Here is a 17,313-nt window from a genome sequence, read left to right as displayed (position 1 = left end):
CAATCTTCTCTCACTCCTTCTGGATCATCTCCAACAGTCCACAGAGAACCTTCTGTGTCTTCTTTCATCTCTGCATCCATCCACACTCTTCTTAACTGTACATCTCCATTTCTTTCCTCTGGCTCTCTCACTCCATCTGAGGAATGAGTATGTGAATGAAGCTTTGAAGGTAGAGGCACGCAAGTATCAGGGGGGCAGGGGTGATCTGGTTAGTTGATTTGAGGAATCCCAGTTCTGGGAGAAGAATATCTAGTGAAATGTGATGTGCTCAGAGGGCTGCCGTCAGGAATATGTCCAGATGACACCTGTCGTTGTGCCTTGGAGCACTAAGTACCAATGCTGCTCTGGCGCTGACTCACCGTGTATGGTGTGGGCTGGATTAGGTACTGGTAAAGGGCTTTTTGTTCTCCTATGAACAATGTCAAAGATCTATTCAGTCTAGTCCAGACTCGTCTGGTCTAGCCAGTTAAAATAAACATGACAAAGTCCGATTTTATCACTAATTCAACAGAGGGGAAGTTGTATGGCATAATTGCGGCTAGCTTTTTTTAAAAGCCTTTTTTTGTTGTTGTTTAGCAGACATTCTTACCTAGTGCATCTACAGCCTTGCTCAATTGTACATCAACACATGTTATACCTTCATTTGACATGTATTCTACCCAGGTGGTCTTGTGAAATAATGACAGCATAAGTTACACTATTGACAACCTGCACAATTATATTCAGTGCAGAATTTGAAATGTTATAGTTCCGTGACATTTGTGAGTCATTCATGCCACTCGCTTAGGTCCTCCAAATGGCTGGGGACACTAGTTCAGTTTGTCATGGTTATTGTAATAATTACTTTTGCTGTAGAAATGAAAGGATCACCTAGGGCAGGGATCATCAGCTACTGTATACTCGGCACGGGAAGATTTCTTCTTGAGCAGATGGTAAGGGGGGCCTGAAGAGAATTACAAATAATTTGTAGACTGAAAATTGACTGTCAGAAGCCCAAAAGAGAATTTGTCAATAATATTTGTCAAAAACATAATAATTTCAAACCTTGCTTACATTTGTACACGATCACATACTGTACATCTTTCTATTATGTTTGAGAATACTTTGGAACAGATTCCCAAAATAAAAATCACTTCTCTAATGTTTTTACAGTCTTTTGTGTCCATACGAGCAGGGGGAAAAAATGGACTGATTGTCTAATGGTAGTTGAAACCATATATAAATCTGCACCACCTCAGTGCTGTTATGGCTACTGGCCTCAACGCAAGGCTTGTGAAGTCCTCTGTGAAACAGTTCAATTGCCTCGAGTGAAAAGGGAAAAGTCTAGGTCTGGGATTTTAAAGAGCAATTGCCAACCTCTCCTTGTCCCATAAAACAGTGAAGTAGTGTACAGACCAAACCAAACCCATGTGTAGAAACATGGCGGTTCCCACCGACATGTGACCAAGCCTCAGCAGTCCCATCAACGTAGTCTGTACCTGTAAGCGGTGTCATCAGTGACGTACTACTAACTCAAGGTGGTGTCTTTGTAAATGCTGTAGCAGACTTTAGGGACACATACATGCTGTTTTGCGTGGAGAGACAGCGATCAAAGTGAGTGATAGTTCAGTAAAATAAGTCACGTCCTCTTTAAGAGGGGCTGCAAATGGTTAAGTGAAATGTGGGATGTTTTCCGACTATTTCACATTCCTCAATCAGCTCAAAACTGACACGAGGAGAGGATTCCAGCCAAAGTCTCTTTTGATTCAATTTTTGAAGAAAACCGGAGGAAAGAACAACATTGCTTCACTCTAAGACAACATCATTTCAAAGTATCTCCCTGTATTTTTATGCTCATGAAACCGATCAAATATCTCCGCGTTAAAGCTAATAAAGAAGAATTCTCTGATCCTAAGGCCTTACTGCTTTTTGAGGAGTTGAGGCTGTAACAGCAGTTAACAGTATTGCTCGAATTTTCCAGGACTATGCCTCAGTGTTTCGTGGCTTCATATCCCTGACCAGTGACCACAACAGTCTGATCTCTCCCACTGTTTATGTTGGGGAAAGAAATTCCTCCAGTGTCGAATCTTAAAATCTGATGTAATCTGCCAACCTTTGTTATCCTCGCTGCACCTACTTTTCCCCCACTCACTCGCGTTCCTGATTTCTCAACTTCTCCCTCACTCTTGTTTGATCCTGATCTTTTTTATTGAAGACTTATTTTCCCCTTTATTATTTGCGCTGGCGAGACTTCAAATATTTCCCTCATTCTCTCTCTCTCTCTCTCTCTCTCTCTCTCATTTGCTTTTATTACCGTTTCCTTTCAAGACAGTTCTCCTTTTTTTCCCCCCAGACTCTTTGGCTAAAGCATAACTTTGACTGTTTTCACTTCAGCACAAGGCAAAGACTGCAGCTCCTGAGGACTTTTGGACGTTATCTGGTAAACTTTATTTTCACATAATTCCTGATTGAAAATAGTTTTATATTTTCACTGCTGTGTCTGCTGTGAGTCGGTGTGGTTCCACATGATCTACAATAAGGAAAAATATCTATTTTCCATTGACAATCTTTTGCTGCTACTCAAACAGTCAGTAAAGGAATGGAGGAATTTATGTTTCACATGCAACTCATTTTGTTTTGCAAATGCATTGATGAATTCCTGTGTAATTGGAATATACAGTGGGGAGAACAAATATTTGATACACTGACGATTTTGCAGGTTTTCCTACTTACAAAGCATGTAGAGGTCTGTATTTTTTATCATAGGGACACTACAAATGTGAGAGACGGAATCTAAAACAAAAATCCAGAAAATCACATTGTATGATTTTTAAGTAATTAATTTGCATTTTATTGCATGACACAAGTATTTGATCACCTACCAATCAGTAATAATTCCGTCTCTCATAGATCTGTTAGTTTTTCTTTAAGAAGCCCTCCTGTTCTCCACCCATTACCAGTATTAACTGCACCTGTTTGAACTCGTTAACTGTGTAAAAGACACCTGTCCACAGACTCACTCAAACAGACTCCAACCTCTCCACAATGGCCAAGACCAGAGAGCTGTGTAAGGACATCAGGGATAAAATTGTAGACCTGCACAAGGCTGGGATGGGCAACAGGACAATAGGCAAGCAGCTTGGTGAGAAGGCAACAACTGTTGGCACAATTATTAGAAAATGGAAGAAGTTCAAGATGACGGTCAATCACCCTCGGTCTGGGGCTCCATGCAAGATCTCACCTCGTGGGGCATCAATGATGATCAGGAAGGTGAGGGATCAGCCCAGAACTACACGACAGGACCTGGTCAATGATTTGAAGAGAGCTGGGACCACAGTCTCAAAGAAAACCATTAGTAACACACTATGCCGTCATTAATTAAAATCCTGCAGTGCACGCAAGGTCCCCCTGCTCAAGCCAGCGCATGTCCAGGCCCGTCTGAAGTTTGCCAATGACCATCTGGATTGTCCAGAGGAGGAATGGGAGAAGGTCATGTGGTCGGATGATACAAAAATAGAGCTTTTTGGTCTAAACTCCACTCGCCGTGTTTGGAGGAAGAAGAAGGATGAGCACAACCCCAAGAACACCATCCCAACCATGAAGCATAGAGGTGCAAACAGGACGACTGCACCGTATTGAGGGAAAGATGGATGGGGCCATGTATCGCGAGAGCATTGAAGATGGGTCGTGGCTGGGTCTTCCAGCATGACAACAACCCGAAACACACATCCAGGGCAACTAAGGAGTGGCTCCGCAAGAAGCATCTCAAGGTCCTGGAGTGGCCTAGCCAGTCTCCAGACCTGAACCCAATAGAAAATCTTTGGACGGAGCTGAAAGTCCATATTGCCCAGCGACAGCCTCAAAACCTGAAGGATCTGGAGAAGGTCTGTATGGAGGAGTGGGCCAAAATCCCTGCTGCAGTGTGTGCAAGAACTACAGGAAACATATGATCTCTGTAATTGCAAACAAAGGTTTCAGTACCAAATATTAAGTTCTGCTTTTCTGATGTATCAAATACTTATGTCATGCAATAAAATTCAAATGAATTACTTTAAAATCATACAATGTGATTTTCTGGATGTTTGTTTTAGATTCCGTCTCTCACAGTTGAAGTGTACCTATGATAAAACATTACAGACCTCTACATGCTTTGGAAGTAGGAAAACCTGCAAAATCGGCAGTGTATCAAATACTTGTTCTCCCCACTGTACATGTTTTATTGAAGTAACAAATAGTATCCTATTCAAATAGTATACATTTTTTCTAACCAGTCGGAGAGCTGCTGCTATCCTCATCAGAAACGTGCTATACTGTGATTCTTTGTGATACTGCCAACATCCCCTCTGTTATTGGATGATTAGTTGCTCAAAGTTGCAACAATACATACTGAGGTATTATTGTATTTTGCATATTGTATTCCCACAAAAAAAGGGACTTTGTGGTCAATATAGGGATACAGTGGTCTGCAGCTTCTCAGATTCCAGTGTTTATCCTGTCTGTCTGTTCTTCCTCAGAATGCTGACACGTCTTTCGGCTAGTTTCTCCACAGGCCAGACCTCTGTGCTCAGAACAGGTCTTTAAATGCTGTCATAAAGAATACAGCAGCTGTGGCTGAAATATACCACTGACTCACGACGGCTGCTCTGAGCTGAAAATAACCTGGAAGACAGGATTTAATATTATCTGGCCTTAAAGTAATACTTGCTTGTAGTGAGCACACTACAGGCCGGAAGTCCTTACTCGAAGTTTTATTAGATGTCTAAAATGGACGTTTGAATATGGGCATATTCTGTGGTAGTAATTTTACATTTTCAACGTGAGCATTCTTTTGTGTGATCAAGTTGCACAGTTCTCTGCTCCATGGTTCACTCTTGCTATCAGGAAATGGATCGTGAAGTGCTCTGGAGACATGCCCTGCCGTTCTGTTTTCTCAGGCCTTGTGAGACCCGTACTGTGATGCAGTCCCATGGTAGCCAACAGTGTCAGTCTGTAGACATGCTGTCAGTTGCTCACATCTGGCTCCTTTCTTTCCCAGCACTGCTAAAGGAGGGGGCGGAGACACTCTGTCCCTCACTTCAAAACCCTCAGGCTTACTCACACACAGACAACACAGACCGACACAGACACAATCCCGAACTCACACCAAAGGAAAGCAGGGATTAACACTGAGCTTTTGTTTTGAACAGTGTAAATAACGATTGCTTCCATTCTGGCACTGCTGCTCTCGTTAACATTTAATGTGAAACAGCTGTTTTAAAAAGAAGTCTGACGCCAACAGATATTTAACAGCATCACATTTTAGTAATTTAGCATACGCTCTCATCCAGACCAGTAGTGCGTGAATACATTTTCCTATTGTTTTTCCATACTGGTCCCCCATGGGAATCGAACCCACAACCCTGGCATTGCAAGCGCCATGCTCTACCAACTACCAACTGAGCCACACGGGACTTATATAGGGTATGGTCATCAATCTTATTGTCCTTATAGCCTTTTAAAAGTATGATGCCTGTCGGCCATACAGTGCATTCGGAGAAATTCAGACCTCTTCACTTTTTTCAACATTTTGTTCCGTTACAGCCCTTTTCTAAAATGAATTAAATAAAAAGAAATCCTCAATCTACACACAATACCCCGTAATGACAAAGTGAAACATATGTTTGAATTATTTGCTAATAATAAAAAAATACCAAAACAAAATACCTTATTTACATAAGTATTTAGACCCTTTGCAATGAAACTTGAAATTGAGCAATTGTGGTAAATTCAATTGATTGCACATGATTTGGAAAGGCACACACCGGTCTATATAAGGTCCCACAGTTGACAGTACAAGTCAGAGCAAAAACCAAGCCATGAAGTTGAAGGAATTGTCTGTAGAGCTCCGAGACAGCATTGTGTCGAGGGACAGATCTGGGGAAGGGTACCAAAAAGACCAAGACTTCCTAGAGCTAGGCCGCCCGAGCGAGCAATCGATGAGCAATCAAGGGAAAAAGGCCTTGGTCAGGGAGGTGACCAAGAACCTGATGGTCACTCTGACAGAGTTCTAGAGTTCCTCTGTGGAGATGGGAGAACCTGCCAGAAGGACAACCATCTCTGTAGCACTCCACCAATCAGGCCTTTATGGAAGAGTGGCCAGACGGAAGCTATTTATTAAACTGCACGACAGCCCGCTTGGAGTTTGCCAAAAGGCATCTAAAGACTCTCAGACAATGAGAAACAAGATTGTCTGGTCTGATGAAACCAAGCTTGAACTCTTTGGCCTGAATGCCAAGCCTCACATCTGGAGGAAACCTGGCACCATCCCTACGGTGACGCATGGTGGTGGCAGCATCATACTGTGGGGATGTTTTTCAGTGGCAGGGACTGGGAGACTAGTCAGGATAGAAGAAAAGGTGAACAGAGGAAAGTATAGAGAGATACTTGATGAAAACATGCTCCAGAGCACTCATGAGCTCAGACTGGGGTGAAGGTTCACTCTAAGCACACAATGACCCTAAGCACACAGCCAAAACCACACAAGAGTGGTTCTGGACAAGTCTCTGAATATCCTTGAGTGGCTCAGCCAGAGCCCTGACTTGAACCCGATCTCTGGAGAGACCTGAGAATAGCTGTGCAGCGATACTCCCCATCCAACCTGGCAATGCTTGAGAGGATCTGCAGAGAAGAATGTAAGAAACTCCCCAAATACAGATGTGCCAAGCTTGTAGCGTCACACAAGAAGACTCGAGGCTGTAATCGCTGCCAAAGGTGCTTCAACAAAGTACTGAGTAAAGGGTCTGAATACCAATGGTAATGTGATATTTCAGATTATTTTTAATAATGTTGCCCAGATTTCTAAAACCCTGTTTTTGCATTATGGGGTATTGTGTGTAGACTGATACAAAAAAAACAACAGATTTGATCCATTTTAAAATACGGATGGAATGTAACAAAATGTGGAAAGTCAAGGGGTCTGAATACTTTCCGAATGCACTGTAGGTACTGTGTATGCTCTTGTTAACTGTACCGCTTATGCTCTCAAAGGTTTGTGTCCGTGGTATGAGGCGTCTTATGTTATTTTTAGATGGTTATTCCAGTTACGTCACTCTCTCTCTCCAGTTGCATGATTTCCCCTGGTCATCTGACCCCTCCTCTTAGCTGTGTCCAGTTGAGTGAGAGTCCAAAACCTTTCCCTACACATGTGACCAATGGGAAAGGAGTTGAACGTCTGTATTCACACTACACAAGTCAGTGTAGTAAATAATGTATGTCAATAAGAAAAGCTGATTCAGTCTTTAATATATGACAGCCGTTACACTACATTACAGGTTATTGTTCTGCTATCATTTCATGTCATAATTCTTTGAAGGATATTTCCATTGATTTCAGCACATAGCATTTATGGGTTCAATAGTTTGTGTAATTTAGGTTTCCTTGTGATTATGTAACCCTTGCACTGTTGTGCATCTCATAACATCTGCAGAACAAATCAATGAACACCATAGCTATTTATAAACTCACAGATGACACACTGAGGATCCCCTGGAGAAGTCAGTTCTGGAGAATAGAATATCAAGCAGAAAATATATTTTTCATTCCTTCATGTTGACAGAGAATGTTTCCCTCCTCTACATAGTAGCTTTGAAATGACATCACTCCAGCTGTGGCCCCTCCTCCTCCTCCTCCCTGTTCTACTGGTCAACATCTCCAGCCAACTAGACGACAACAAGATCCCGCCCAGTCTGTGTACGGGACACCCAGGTATCCCAGGTACTCCTGGTGTGCACGGTAGTGCTGGCCAACCAGGAAGAGATGGGAGGGACGGGCGTGATTCTGTCCCTGGGGAGAAGGGAGAGAAGGGAGGCAGGGGAGAGACAGGTACAGTGCACCATACTTTCTACTATATAGATCCATGAGTCTTCCCCTGGTTCAATTGTTATTGTATGAACAGTAGTAACAGCATTGTGTTTTTACCCTCTTCTCCCTAAAGGCGAGTCAGGCTTTAGAGGCCTCACTGGAGATCAGGGGAACCCTGGAGATAAAGGAGACAGGGGGCAGTCGGGGGAGTGCGCCATCGCTCCCAAATCAGCCTTCAGCGCCAAGTTGTCCGAGGGCCGCACCATGCCCGTGGCGGCGGAAGACGCTGTGCGCTTTGACAAGGTAACGCTAAACGAGCAGGGCGACTTCAACGCGGAAACAGGACGCTTCACCTGCAAAGTGCCCGGCGTCTACTACTTTGCGGTCCACGCCACAGTCTACCGGGCCAGCCTGCAGTTTGACCTGATGAAGAACGGTCTCACAATGGCGTCCTACTTCCAGTTCTATGGGAACTGGCCCAAGCCAGCATCTTTGTCAGGAGGCTCACTGCTGCACCTCATCCCGGGCGACCAGGTGTGGGTGCAGATGGCATTGGGAGAGTACAGTGGTTTCTATTCCAGCTCTAAGACTGACAGCACTTTCACTGGTTTCCTGGTGTACTCGGACTGGAAAAACTCTGCTGTCTTCGCCAAGGGCGAAGTGGTATAGACATTGCGGGGACCAAGTCTGGTGTTGTGGCTGGGGGGGATCCTCCCCCAGAAAATATTTGAAAACGTTAAACTAATTTACTGCCCTTCGACATGATTCATGGCCTCACTAGAAGGTTATTAGAAAACTCTGGTTATTGCATAAACACATTAAGCAAGGTTACAGAAATAGCAGTAGGCTATGGCACACATACCATACTGATGAGTTGTGATGATGAATCAGGTGAACTGTAGTGCTTTCAGTTGTGCTTCAGGTTAGCCATTTGACTGCTGCTGTGCAATGGTGAATCGTTTTTTACAGACTTTCTGACGGTGGTCCTACATGTATCATTGTTTTTTTGCCTTTACAAACAAGGATGGCCTATGAGGTTTAAATGAGACATGTTGGCTCCTGCAGTTGGCAGGAATTGTGAAAATAAGAAGGTTATATGTTCCGTTGTGGTGGAGGTGTAATGAGGATTCAATAAGGCATCAAACATGTTTGTGAGCTATTTAGGGCTTCCAACCGTGACATCACTGACTTGATGTCATGAAACTTAGCCAGTACTTTGTGCAAAAAAATTAATTGAAAAGAATTCAAACTGAAGCCCTAAAATACTTTTCACAATATTTTAATTTATGTCTGTGCAACCTTCACTTATGTCACAAATAAAAATGTTAACTTTCATGACTGGCTTTAATACCTAATACTCTGACCAGGTAAGTACATTTATGACAACACAAAAAAACAAGGACCAACAACTGAGATGACATCAGTTACTATGTGCTCAACAAGGACAATATGCCTGGTTCCACATTAGATATAGCTAGATTAATTATTTAATGACAAGCTGACAGCTATATTCTTTTGTCTTTCTAAGATACATTTTTTACTATCCAAGAAGACCCCCCAAAAGTGAAAAGAGTATCAAGCGTGGAGTATTTTCCACTGGGGCCCTTGTTGAATTCAGTCAAAAACATGGGCCAAACATCGGCTCCTCTCTTAAAGCAGAACTCACAGTAGGCAGAACTAGTGCCACAGCCACCCCACCAGCATTGTTTAAGGCGAGGAGATGTCGCGCAGAATGGTGGGGGGGGGGGGTGCTCTTCTATCGCGTGTGCAATGATGTCCGAGGGGGAAAAACAGTGTGCTTTGATTTCAGTAACTTCTTTGTTGTTGTTATATTGTAAATGGAGGAGGCGGTTTCACCATTGGGGATCTAAACTTCAAAGTACATTGACAGACTCTTAGCTACAGACAGACAGTTGACCTTTGCACTGACAAAACCAGTGGAGTGCTTCTCTGACTGTTAAACATTCTCACTCTGAGACAAGGAACTCACATTCTCCCCTTCGCCTCAAAATCTTGGACAAAATGATGTTCCCAAAATACACTTTAATGGTTTTTGCCCTGAAGAGATGAGGGGATGGAGAGTTAATCAATCTTCCCCTCACTATTCACATCCTTCTTTTCTATTCGTTCAGGCCCTGTAAATCGCTCCCCCTCTCTCCCTGACGGAAAGACTGCCAAATAGGGAGACAGTGATGTCATTCATTGACATAGCAAGCATGGGTGAGTGTCTAGAGGAGGGAAGTCAGAGAACATGATGAGCAAAGGAACAGACTTTGAAACTCTTTGCCTGAGTTTCCTCCCCGTCTTAAGAGCATTTAAAATACAAAGATACTGTATCACAACACATTCAGATCTTGTGTCTTAAACTTTATGAAGCTAAATCTATTGCTTGCCTGGGGTTAATGATAGAGAGTGGTAAGAGTAATGCATTACTAAAAGGGTGAGAAAAAAAGATATGGTGAGAAGAGCCACTTTGTCCACAAGATGGCAGTGTTGTATCACCACAACACACCAGTGCCTCATTCAAACCGATTTTTGCCCATTCCTTGGTCGCTGGAGGGAACATCTGTTACCAAGTGCCTCAAATATAAGAATTCACATGTAATTTGTGAGCCAATTTATCTTGGTAGAATATAATAACAGATAACAGCTGTACAAACAGTCTTTATGGGTTAAAGTGCCCTGCTGGTTATCACAACAGTAGCTAAACGTTTAAATGAATAAAACAGATATCAACTTATGGTCCACTTCCATTTCCCTCATCCGGCCCAGCTCCAGCCCATAAACTCTCCTCTCATTAAATGTTTATTCAACGTGTCCTCTCCTTGTTTCTGGTTCTACTTTTAATCCATCACAAAGTGAAGATTTCTACTGGAGTTTGGAGCAGTCCATGGCCCTACTGTGTCGGCATTGAGAGAGCTTTTTCAATTGTTCCCATTGGCTCAGGAACTATGGAATGTGTGTACTGCATAACGGTAAGATAAACTGAAGCAGAGAGAGGCCTACACTCACACTTCCTTTTAGACCTAGGCCCTGGGCCAAGTGCATACGCCTGTCTCCATTGTGAATAAGATGACCTCTTAGGACAGGTCACGTCCATTGGTGCTGCACTCAGAAACGGGAATGAGTAGGGAACTATTTCTATTTTCTCTCTGATATGTTTAGACCATAAAATTGTGTGCACCCCCCTTTATGTTCTCTACCACTTAGTCTGTCACTGAACCCTGGACATTGTATGTCATCGCCAAATAGCACCATCCCGTTGATGCGAACTACGATTTGTTTGCCATTCTGACCGACAAAAATCCTGCTCTCAGATATGCCTTTGCTGACATCTATGCACATCCCCCTGTCAAGGAACAGTAGAATGTGTATGTTTTCCTTTCTTAGGCATTGTCACTGGAGTCAAATACCTAACCTCAAAGACTTGGCTCAACGTCAGCAGCATTGAATACTGGTCCAATGTGGCCTTACAATCCTCAAAACATATTTGATCACTCTACGGGATCTCTCGTAATGTGTTCAGCTTTGATAAAAACATTTTTTTTACAGAATTGACAGTATAGCACTTCTACTGGTATGTACTGTTAAAGGAGTAGTAGAGCTGGTTTGGCAGGTCAAACTACATGGTCTCGTCACTAAAGAACATAGACTTCATTGTCCCTCACATTAAGGTCATTAATGCTCTCGGGGACAACGTCCAAGTGTACGAAGGAGGGTTCTGAAACACAGTCCTGTTTCCTCAATGAGATTGAAAAACACAGAAATTAGGCTACTAGCGTTTCATTATTTAAGGCATATAAGGAATAAGGAAAACAGGTTAATTCAAAACTGCAATATCTCTCTGTTGAAGGTCCATCTTCAGGTGTCTGCTTAGCTAAACCATAAGGGCAGGATTCAATCCGATCGGGTATTGTCGACAATGTGCCTTTTAAAGGTAACGTTCCCGTGTTCGTGAAGACCGGCCTAAGACATGTTTGGACACACATGAAGACAGCTTGGCCAAAACGTTATTACATTTCTGCCTGTGAGCTCTTAAGAGTGTGCGGCTCTCTTTTTGTTTCTCACGTTTGGACACATTGTCATCGTATTTTGTTGTTGATACAGAGTTCACTGAGGCGGTAGAGCTTACTCTTAAGCCAGGACTATCTGTATTCAGTCCTGATAGCCGGGGAAGAGTGAGGTTGGAACACCTGCTCAGTGCCCAGGAAGTTGACTGCTGTGGTTGAATAAAGGTCCGTCCCTGATAGATGAGGAACTGGAAATAATGAATCTCTAAAGAATGTAAAGTAGTTTATCAGTAATGTATTTTAGATCACACAAACACACTTTCGGTGTGGTTGCACTAGTCTAACAATCCGTCCTTGTGCACAGGTATTGTGGATATTTGAAAGCAGCTGTCAGTACTCACCAACCATGAACGAGGTTGATGTCTGGATAGAGTCAAAGGTAACTTCCCCTCGTCCCTCTTCCTTCTTCCCTTCTAGGGTCAACTTTCCATTTGAGTAGGCATGTTGGAGAACACAATGCATGTTTGGTTGCGATGTGGAGGTGTACATTATTGGTGTTATCTTCAACCACTTTGAATGGTAGTTGTAGCCCCTCACAGAAAGACAGAGGGAAGGTGTGTGATGTGTGAGTGTACAGTTAGTTCAGTGTTTATGACAACTGCTCGCAGTCATACGATAGTGTCAAACGAGAAGAGAGATTTCCATCTTGACCAGGTTACATGTACCATATGAGATTGTGAGATTGTAGGTGTGGGTCCCAAAAACAAACATCCAAATTGTCCAGAGTCTTAAGGGTCTTGATATACAGTATAGTGAACACAAATACAGTATAGTGAACAAAAATAGAAATGTAACATGTATTTTTCATGAGCTGAAATAAAAGATCCCAGAACTTTTCCATTCACACAAATGTATAATTTTGTTTTTACACACACATTTGTTTACATCCCTGTTTATGAGAATTTCTCCCTTTCCAAGATAAGCCTGACACGTGTGGCATATCAAGAAGCTAATTAAACAGACTGATCATTACACAGGTGCACCTTGTGCTGAGGACCACTCTAAAAGGCCACTCTAAAATGTGCAGTTGTCACACAACACAGTGCCACAGATGTCTCAAGTTGAGGGAGCCTGCAATTTGCATGCTGACTGCAGGAATGTCCACCAGAGCTGTTGCCAGAGAATTTAATGAATTGAACAGACCACATGTAACCAAGCCAGCTGATAAAACTGTGTGTTTCTACAACCAAAGAATTTCTGCAAAAACTGTCAGATGCTCATCGTCCTCACCAGGGTCTTGATTTAACTGCAGTTCGGCTTTGTAACCAAATTTATTGGGCAAATGCTCACCTTCGATTGCCACGCTGGAGAAGTGTGCTCTTCACTGAATAATCCCAGTTTCAACTGTGCCAACTCTTTGTTAGGGGTGACTTCAATAGTTGTTGATGCTGACTCGTAAACTCAGCAAAAAAAGAAACATCCCTTTTTCAGGTCCATTTCTTTCAAAGATAATTTGTTAAACTCCAAATAACACAGATCTTCATTGTAAAGGGTTTAAACACTGTTTCCCATGCTGGTTCAATGAACCATAAACAATTAATGAACATGCACCTGTGGAACGGTCGTTAAGACACTAACAGCTTACAGACGGTAGGCAATTAAGGTCACAGTTGTGAAAATTTAGGACACTAAAGTGGCCATTCTACTGACTCTGAAAAACACCAAAGGAAAGATGCCCATGGTCCCTGTTAATCTGCGTGAACGTGCCTTAGGCATGCTGCAAGAAGGCATGAGGACTGCAGATGCGCCCAGGTCAATAAATTGCTTAAGACAGCGCTTCAGGGAGACAGGATGGACAGCTGATCATCCTCGCAGTGGCAGACCACGTGTAGCAACACCTGCACAGGATCTGTACATCCAAACATCACACCTGCGGGACAGGTACAGGATGGCAACAACTGCCCGAGTTACACCAGGAACACACAATCCCTTCATCAGTGTTCAGACTGTCCTCAATAGGCTGAGAGAGGCTGGACTGAGGGCTTGTAGGCCTGTTGTAAGGCAGGTCCTTTCCAGACATCACCGGCAACAACGTCGCCTATGTGCACAAACACACTGTCGCTGGACCAGACAGGACTGGCAAAAAGTGCTCTTCACTGAAGAGTCTCGGTTTTGTCTCACCAGGTGTGATGGTTGGATTTCCGTTTATCATTGAAGGAATGAGCGTTACACCGAGGCCTGGAGCGGGTTCAATTTGGAGGTGGAAGGGTCCGTCATGGTCTGGGGCGGTGTGTCACAGCATCATCGGACTGAGCTTGTTGTCATTGCAGGCAATCGCAATGCTGTGCATTACAGGGAAGACATCCTCTTCCCTCATGTGGTACCCTTCCTGCAGGCTCATCCTGACATGACCCTCCAGCATGACAATGCAACCAGCCATACTGCTCGTTCTGTTGCGTGATTTCCTGCAAGACAGGAATGTCAGTGTTCTGCCATGGCCATCGAAGAGCCCGGATCTCAACCCCATTGAGCATGTCTGGGACCTGTTGGACCTGTTGGATTGGAGGGTGAGCATTCCCCCCAGAAATGTCCGGGAACTTGTAGGTGATTGGTGGAAGAGGGGGGTAACATCTCATAGCAAGAACTGGCAAATCTGGTGCAGTCCATGAAGAGGAGATGCACGGCAGTACTTGATGCTGGTGGCCACACCAGATACTGGCTGTTACTTTTGATTTCGACCCCCCCTTTGTTCAGGAACACATTATTCCATTTCTGTTAGTCACATGTCTGTGGAAACGTTTTCAGTTTATCTCAGTTGTTGAATCTTGGTATGTTCATACAAATATTTACACATTTTAAGTTTGCTGAAAATAAACGCAGTTGACAGCGAGAGGACGTTTCTTTTTTTGCTGAGTTTATATGTCCCAGTTATTTAATGGCCTGCATACTCACCAGACATGTCACCCATTGAGCATGTTCAGGATGCTCGTTCCAGTTCCCGCCAATATCCAGCAACTTTGCACAGCCATTAAGGAGGAGTGGGAGAACATTCCACAGGCCACAATTAACAGCCTGATCAACTCTATGCGAAGGCGATGTGTCGCGCTGCATGAGGCAAATGGTAGTCACAGCAGATACTGACTGGTTTTCTGATCCACGCACCTACCTTTAAAAAAAAAGAAGCTATCTTTGACCAACAGATGCATATCTATATTCTCAGTCAAGTGAAATCCATAGATTAAGGCTTAGTGAATGTATTTCTGAGTGATTGAGTGATTTCCTTATATGAACTGTAACTTTGAAATTGTTGCATGTTGCGTTTATATTTTTGTTCAGTGTAGTTTCGGAATTCCAACTGGAACCGGATAAGGCTTGTATTATTATGTGGTTTGCTTCTAAAACATCTATCAGTATATTGCTTCAGAGTTTTCTGTGAGGAGTGATGTTCCGTCATATAATCTACTTGCATGCCTTTTTCTACTGCTCAGAGACCTGCAACAACGAGAGCTTCACATCAACACAGTAAGAGTGCTCTGGAGAGCAGACAATACTGTATGTACAGGTAACTACCAAAATAAAGGAAACACCAACACAGGGCGTTGGGCCGCCACGAGCCGCTTCAATGCGCCTTGGCATAGATTCTACATGTGTCTGGAACTCTATTGGAGGGATGCGATACCATTCTCCGACAAGAAGTTCCATAATTTGGTGTTCTGTTGATGGTGGTGGAAATACTGTCTCAGGCACCGCTCCAGAATCTCCTACTAAGTGTTCAATTGGGTTGGGGTCTGACGACCCGGGCATATGGTTTACATCCTCTTCATGCTCATCAAACCATTCAGTGACCACTCGTGCCCTGTGAATGGGGGCATTGTCATCCTGGAGGAGACCACTCTCATCGGGGTATAAATTATTCACAATACAGTGTAGGTTGAAGGTGATCACTCAGAATGGCTGTGTATTTATTGGTGTTTCCCTTGCCCTCTGCTTGAGTGGACCTATTCCATGCCAGGAAAATGTGTTTGCTGACATACAAGAGCATGATTAGACTTATGCTTCTTACCTCGGCCTCCCAAGGAACAGGAGACCCAGACCCATCTCAAAGTCATGGTATAGTATTAATAAACACCCAACTCTGAATTTCTTAGCATCTAAACAGAAAAATAATATTACAGAAAATCATATTTGAGAAGGCCTATACTGTATATCATGCAAAGGCACTAAAACTGCCATGTAGGCCTAATCTAGTTGAGAGAAAATATGCTCTCCTCTACATACAACGACATAAACATTGAATGGAGACTGATGAGAGATAATGCTTAATGTGGTATTGGATGGGATTCCTAGGGGTGTTCCCTTCACCTATCGCCAGGGGTATAAGGAACGGGAACAACCCCAAGACGAACCTCGGGGCAGTGGAAAAAGCCACGGTAAACCCTCTTGTCTGCGGCTGTCAATGCTCAATGCAACACAGTTTACTTCAAAGTAACTTGCTGGTTCCGTAATCAAAACACTTATCCAAGATGGGGTCACTCGTGATCGTAAAGAAATGGATCCAACGGAATCTCCGGTATCTCTCCACAGCGGCCATTTGCGTTGACTGCAGTTTATATAGGTCAGATGTCATAATGCGGATCATGTCATCAAACTGTACGCTACAGTGGATGACGCAATGGAAACAGTCAGAAAACTATACTGGGATAGCACTGTTTTCCTTTGTTATTGTCTCAAGTAGATCATGCTCACGCACAGACGTCAGTTTACCGTCTAGTTTTGATTAACATTTGGTTGACTTGTCAACTAACATGAAAAAATGAACAGTTTTCCGTGTTGATTCAATAATGTCTTCGCATAGAGTTTTTGGTTGAAATGACGTGGAAATAACATTGATTCAACCAGTTTTCCCCAGTGGGGCTGGTCAGATTGACCAAAGCTTTTGGATTCTATTGAAATTATCAAGGTCCCTCAAACGTTTTCCATAGGGTTTAATGGTGAAATGTTGAATTACACCAGTATCCTATGCATTGTTTGGTCACCTGCAATAGAATTGTCAGGAGTAGAGTCGGATCACACATTCGAATATTGTTTACATAACAAAGGCCACTCCACATGTCAAGCCAATGCTAGTTAAGTGTCATCCTACTTGAACCATTGTGAGACTACTTGCGCTCTGTGGCATTGTGAACTTGTTGTCCCTTAACTACCCAGTTGTTTCCCCCACATGCAAGCTAGCCCCTAAATCAGGCATTATTACTAGGTGTGTCAGAGGAAAGCCCAAAAGATTGTCAAAGACGCCAGTCACCCAAGTCACAGACTGTTCTCTCTGCTACTGCATGGCAAGCGGTACGGGAGTGCCAAGTCTGGGACCAAAAGGCTCCTTAACCACTTCTACCCCCAAGCCATACGACTGCGGAGCGGAATAATTAATCAAATGGCCACCCGGACTATTTACATTGACCCACCCCATTTGTTTTTACACTGTTGC

General features: G+C 43.3%; 1 protein-coding gene across 7 annotated transcripts; it reads left to right on the top strand.

Moving 5' to 3' along the window:
• Positions 1 to 1,674: 1,674 nt before the first annotated feature.
• Positions 1,675 to 9,153, top strand: LOC135546067 (complement C1q tumor necrosis factor-related protein 5-like). Of its 7 annotated transcripts, XM_064974187.1 has the most exons (5): positions 1,675 to 2,079; positions 2,333 to 2,419; positions 4,494 to 5,439; positions 7,598 to 7,839; positions 7,952 to 9,153. In XM_064974187.1, the coding sequence occupies exons 3-5, from the start codon at positions 5,396 to 5,398 to the stop codon at positions 8,485 to 8,487; spliced, it is 822 nt and encodes a 273-aa protein (XP_064830259.1). In that variant the 5' UTR covers positions 1,675 to 2,079; positions 2,333 to 2,419; positions 4,494 to 5,395; the 3' UTR covers positions 8,488 to 9,153. The 7 variants fall into 7 exon arrangements, with proteins under 7 accessions (XP_064830259.1, XP_064830260.1, XP_064830258.1 ...); XM_064974188.1 differs by lacking the exon at positions 2,333 to 2,419 and having other exon boundaries at positions 1,675 to 1,987; positions 5,349 to 5,439; XM_064974186.1 differs by having other exon boundaries at positions 1,675 to 2,419; positions 5,015 to 5,439.
• The last annotated feature ends 8,160 nt before the right edge of the window (positions 9,154 to 17,313 follow it).

Source organism: Oncorhynchus masou, chromosome 9, assembly GCF_036934945.1.
Source record: "Oncorhynchus masou masou isolate Uvic2021 chromosome 9, UVic_Omas_1.1, whole genome shotgun sequence".
Taxonomy (NCBI): Eukaryota; Metazoa; Chordata; class Actinopteri; order Salmoniformes; family Salmonidae; genus Oncorhynchus; species Oncorhynchus masou.
Note: the sequence above shows the minus strand (reverse complement) of the source record. Positions and strands in the feature narration are given on the sequence as shown.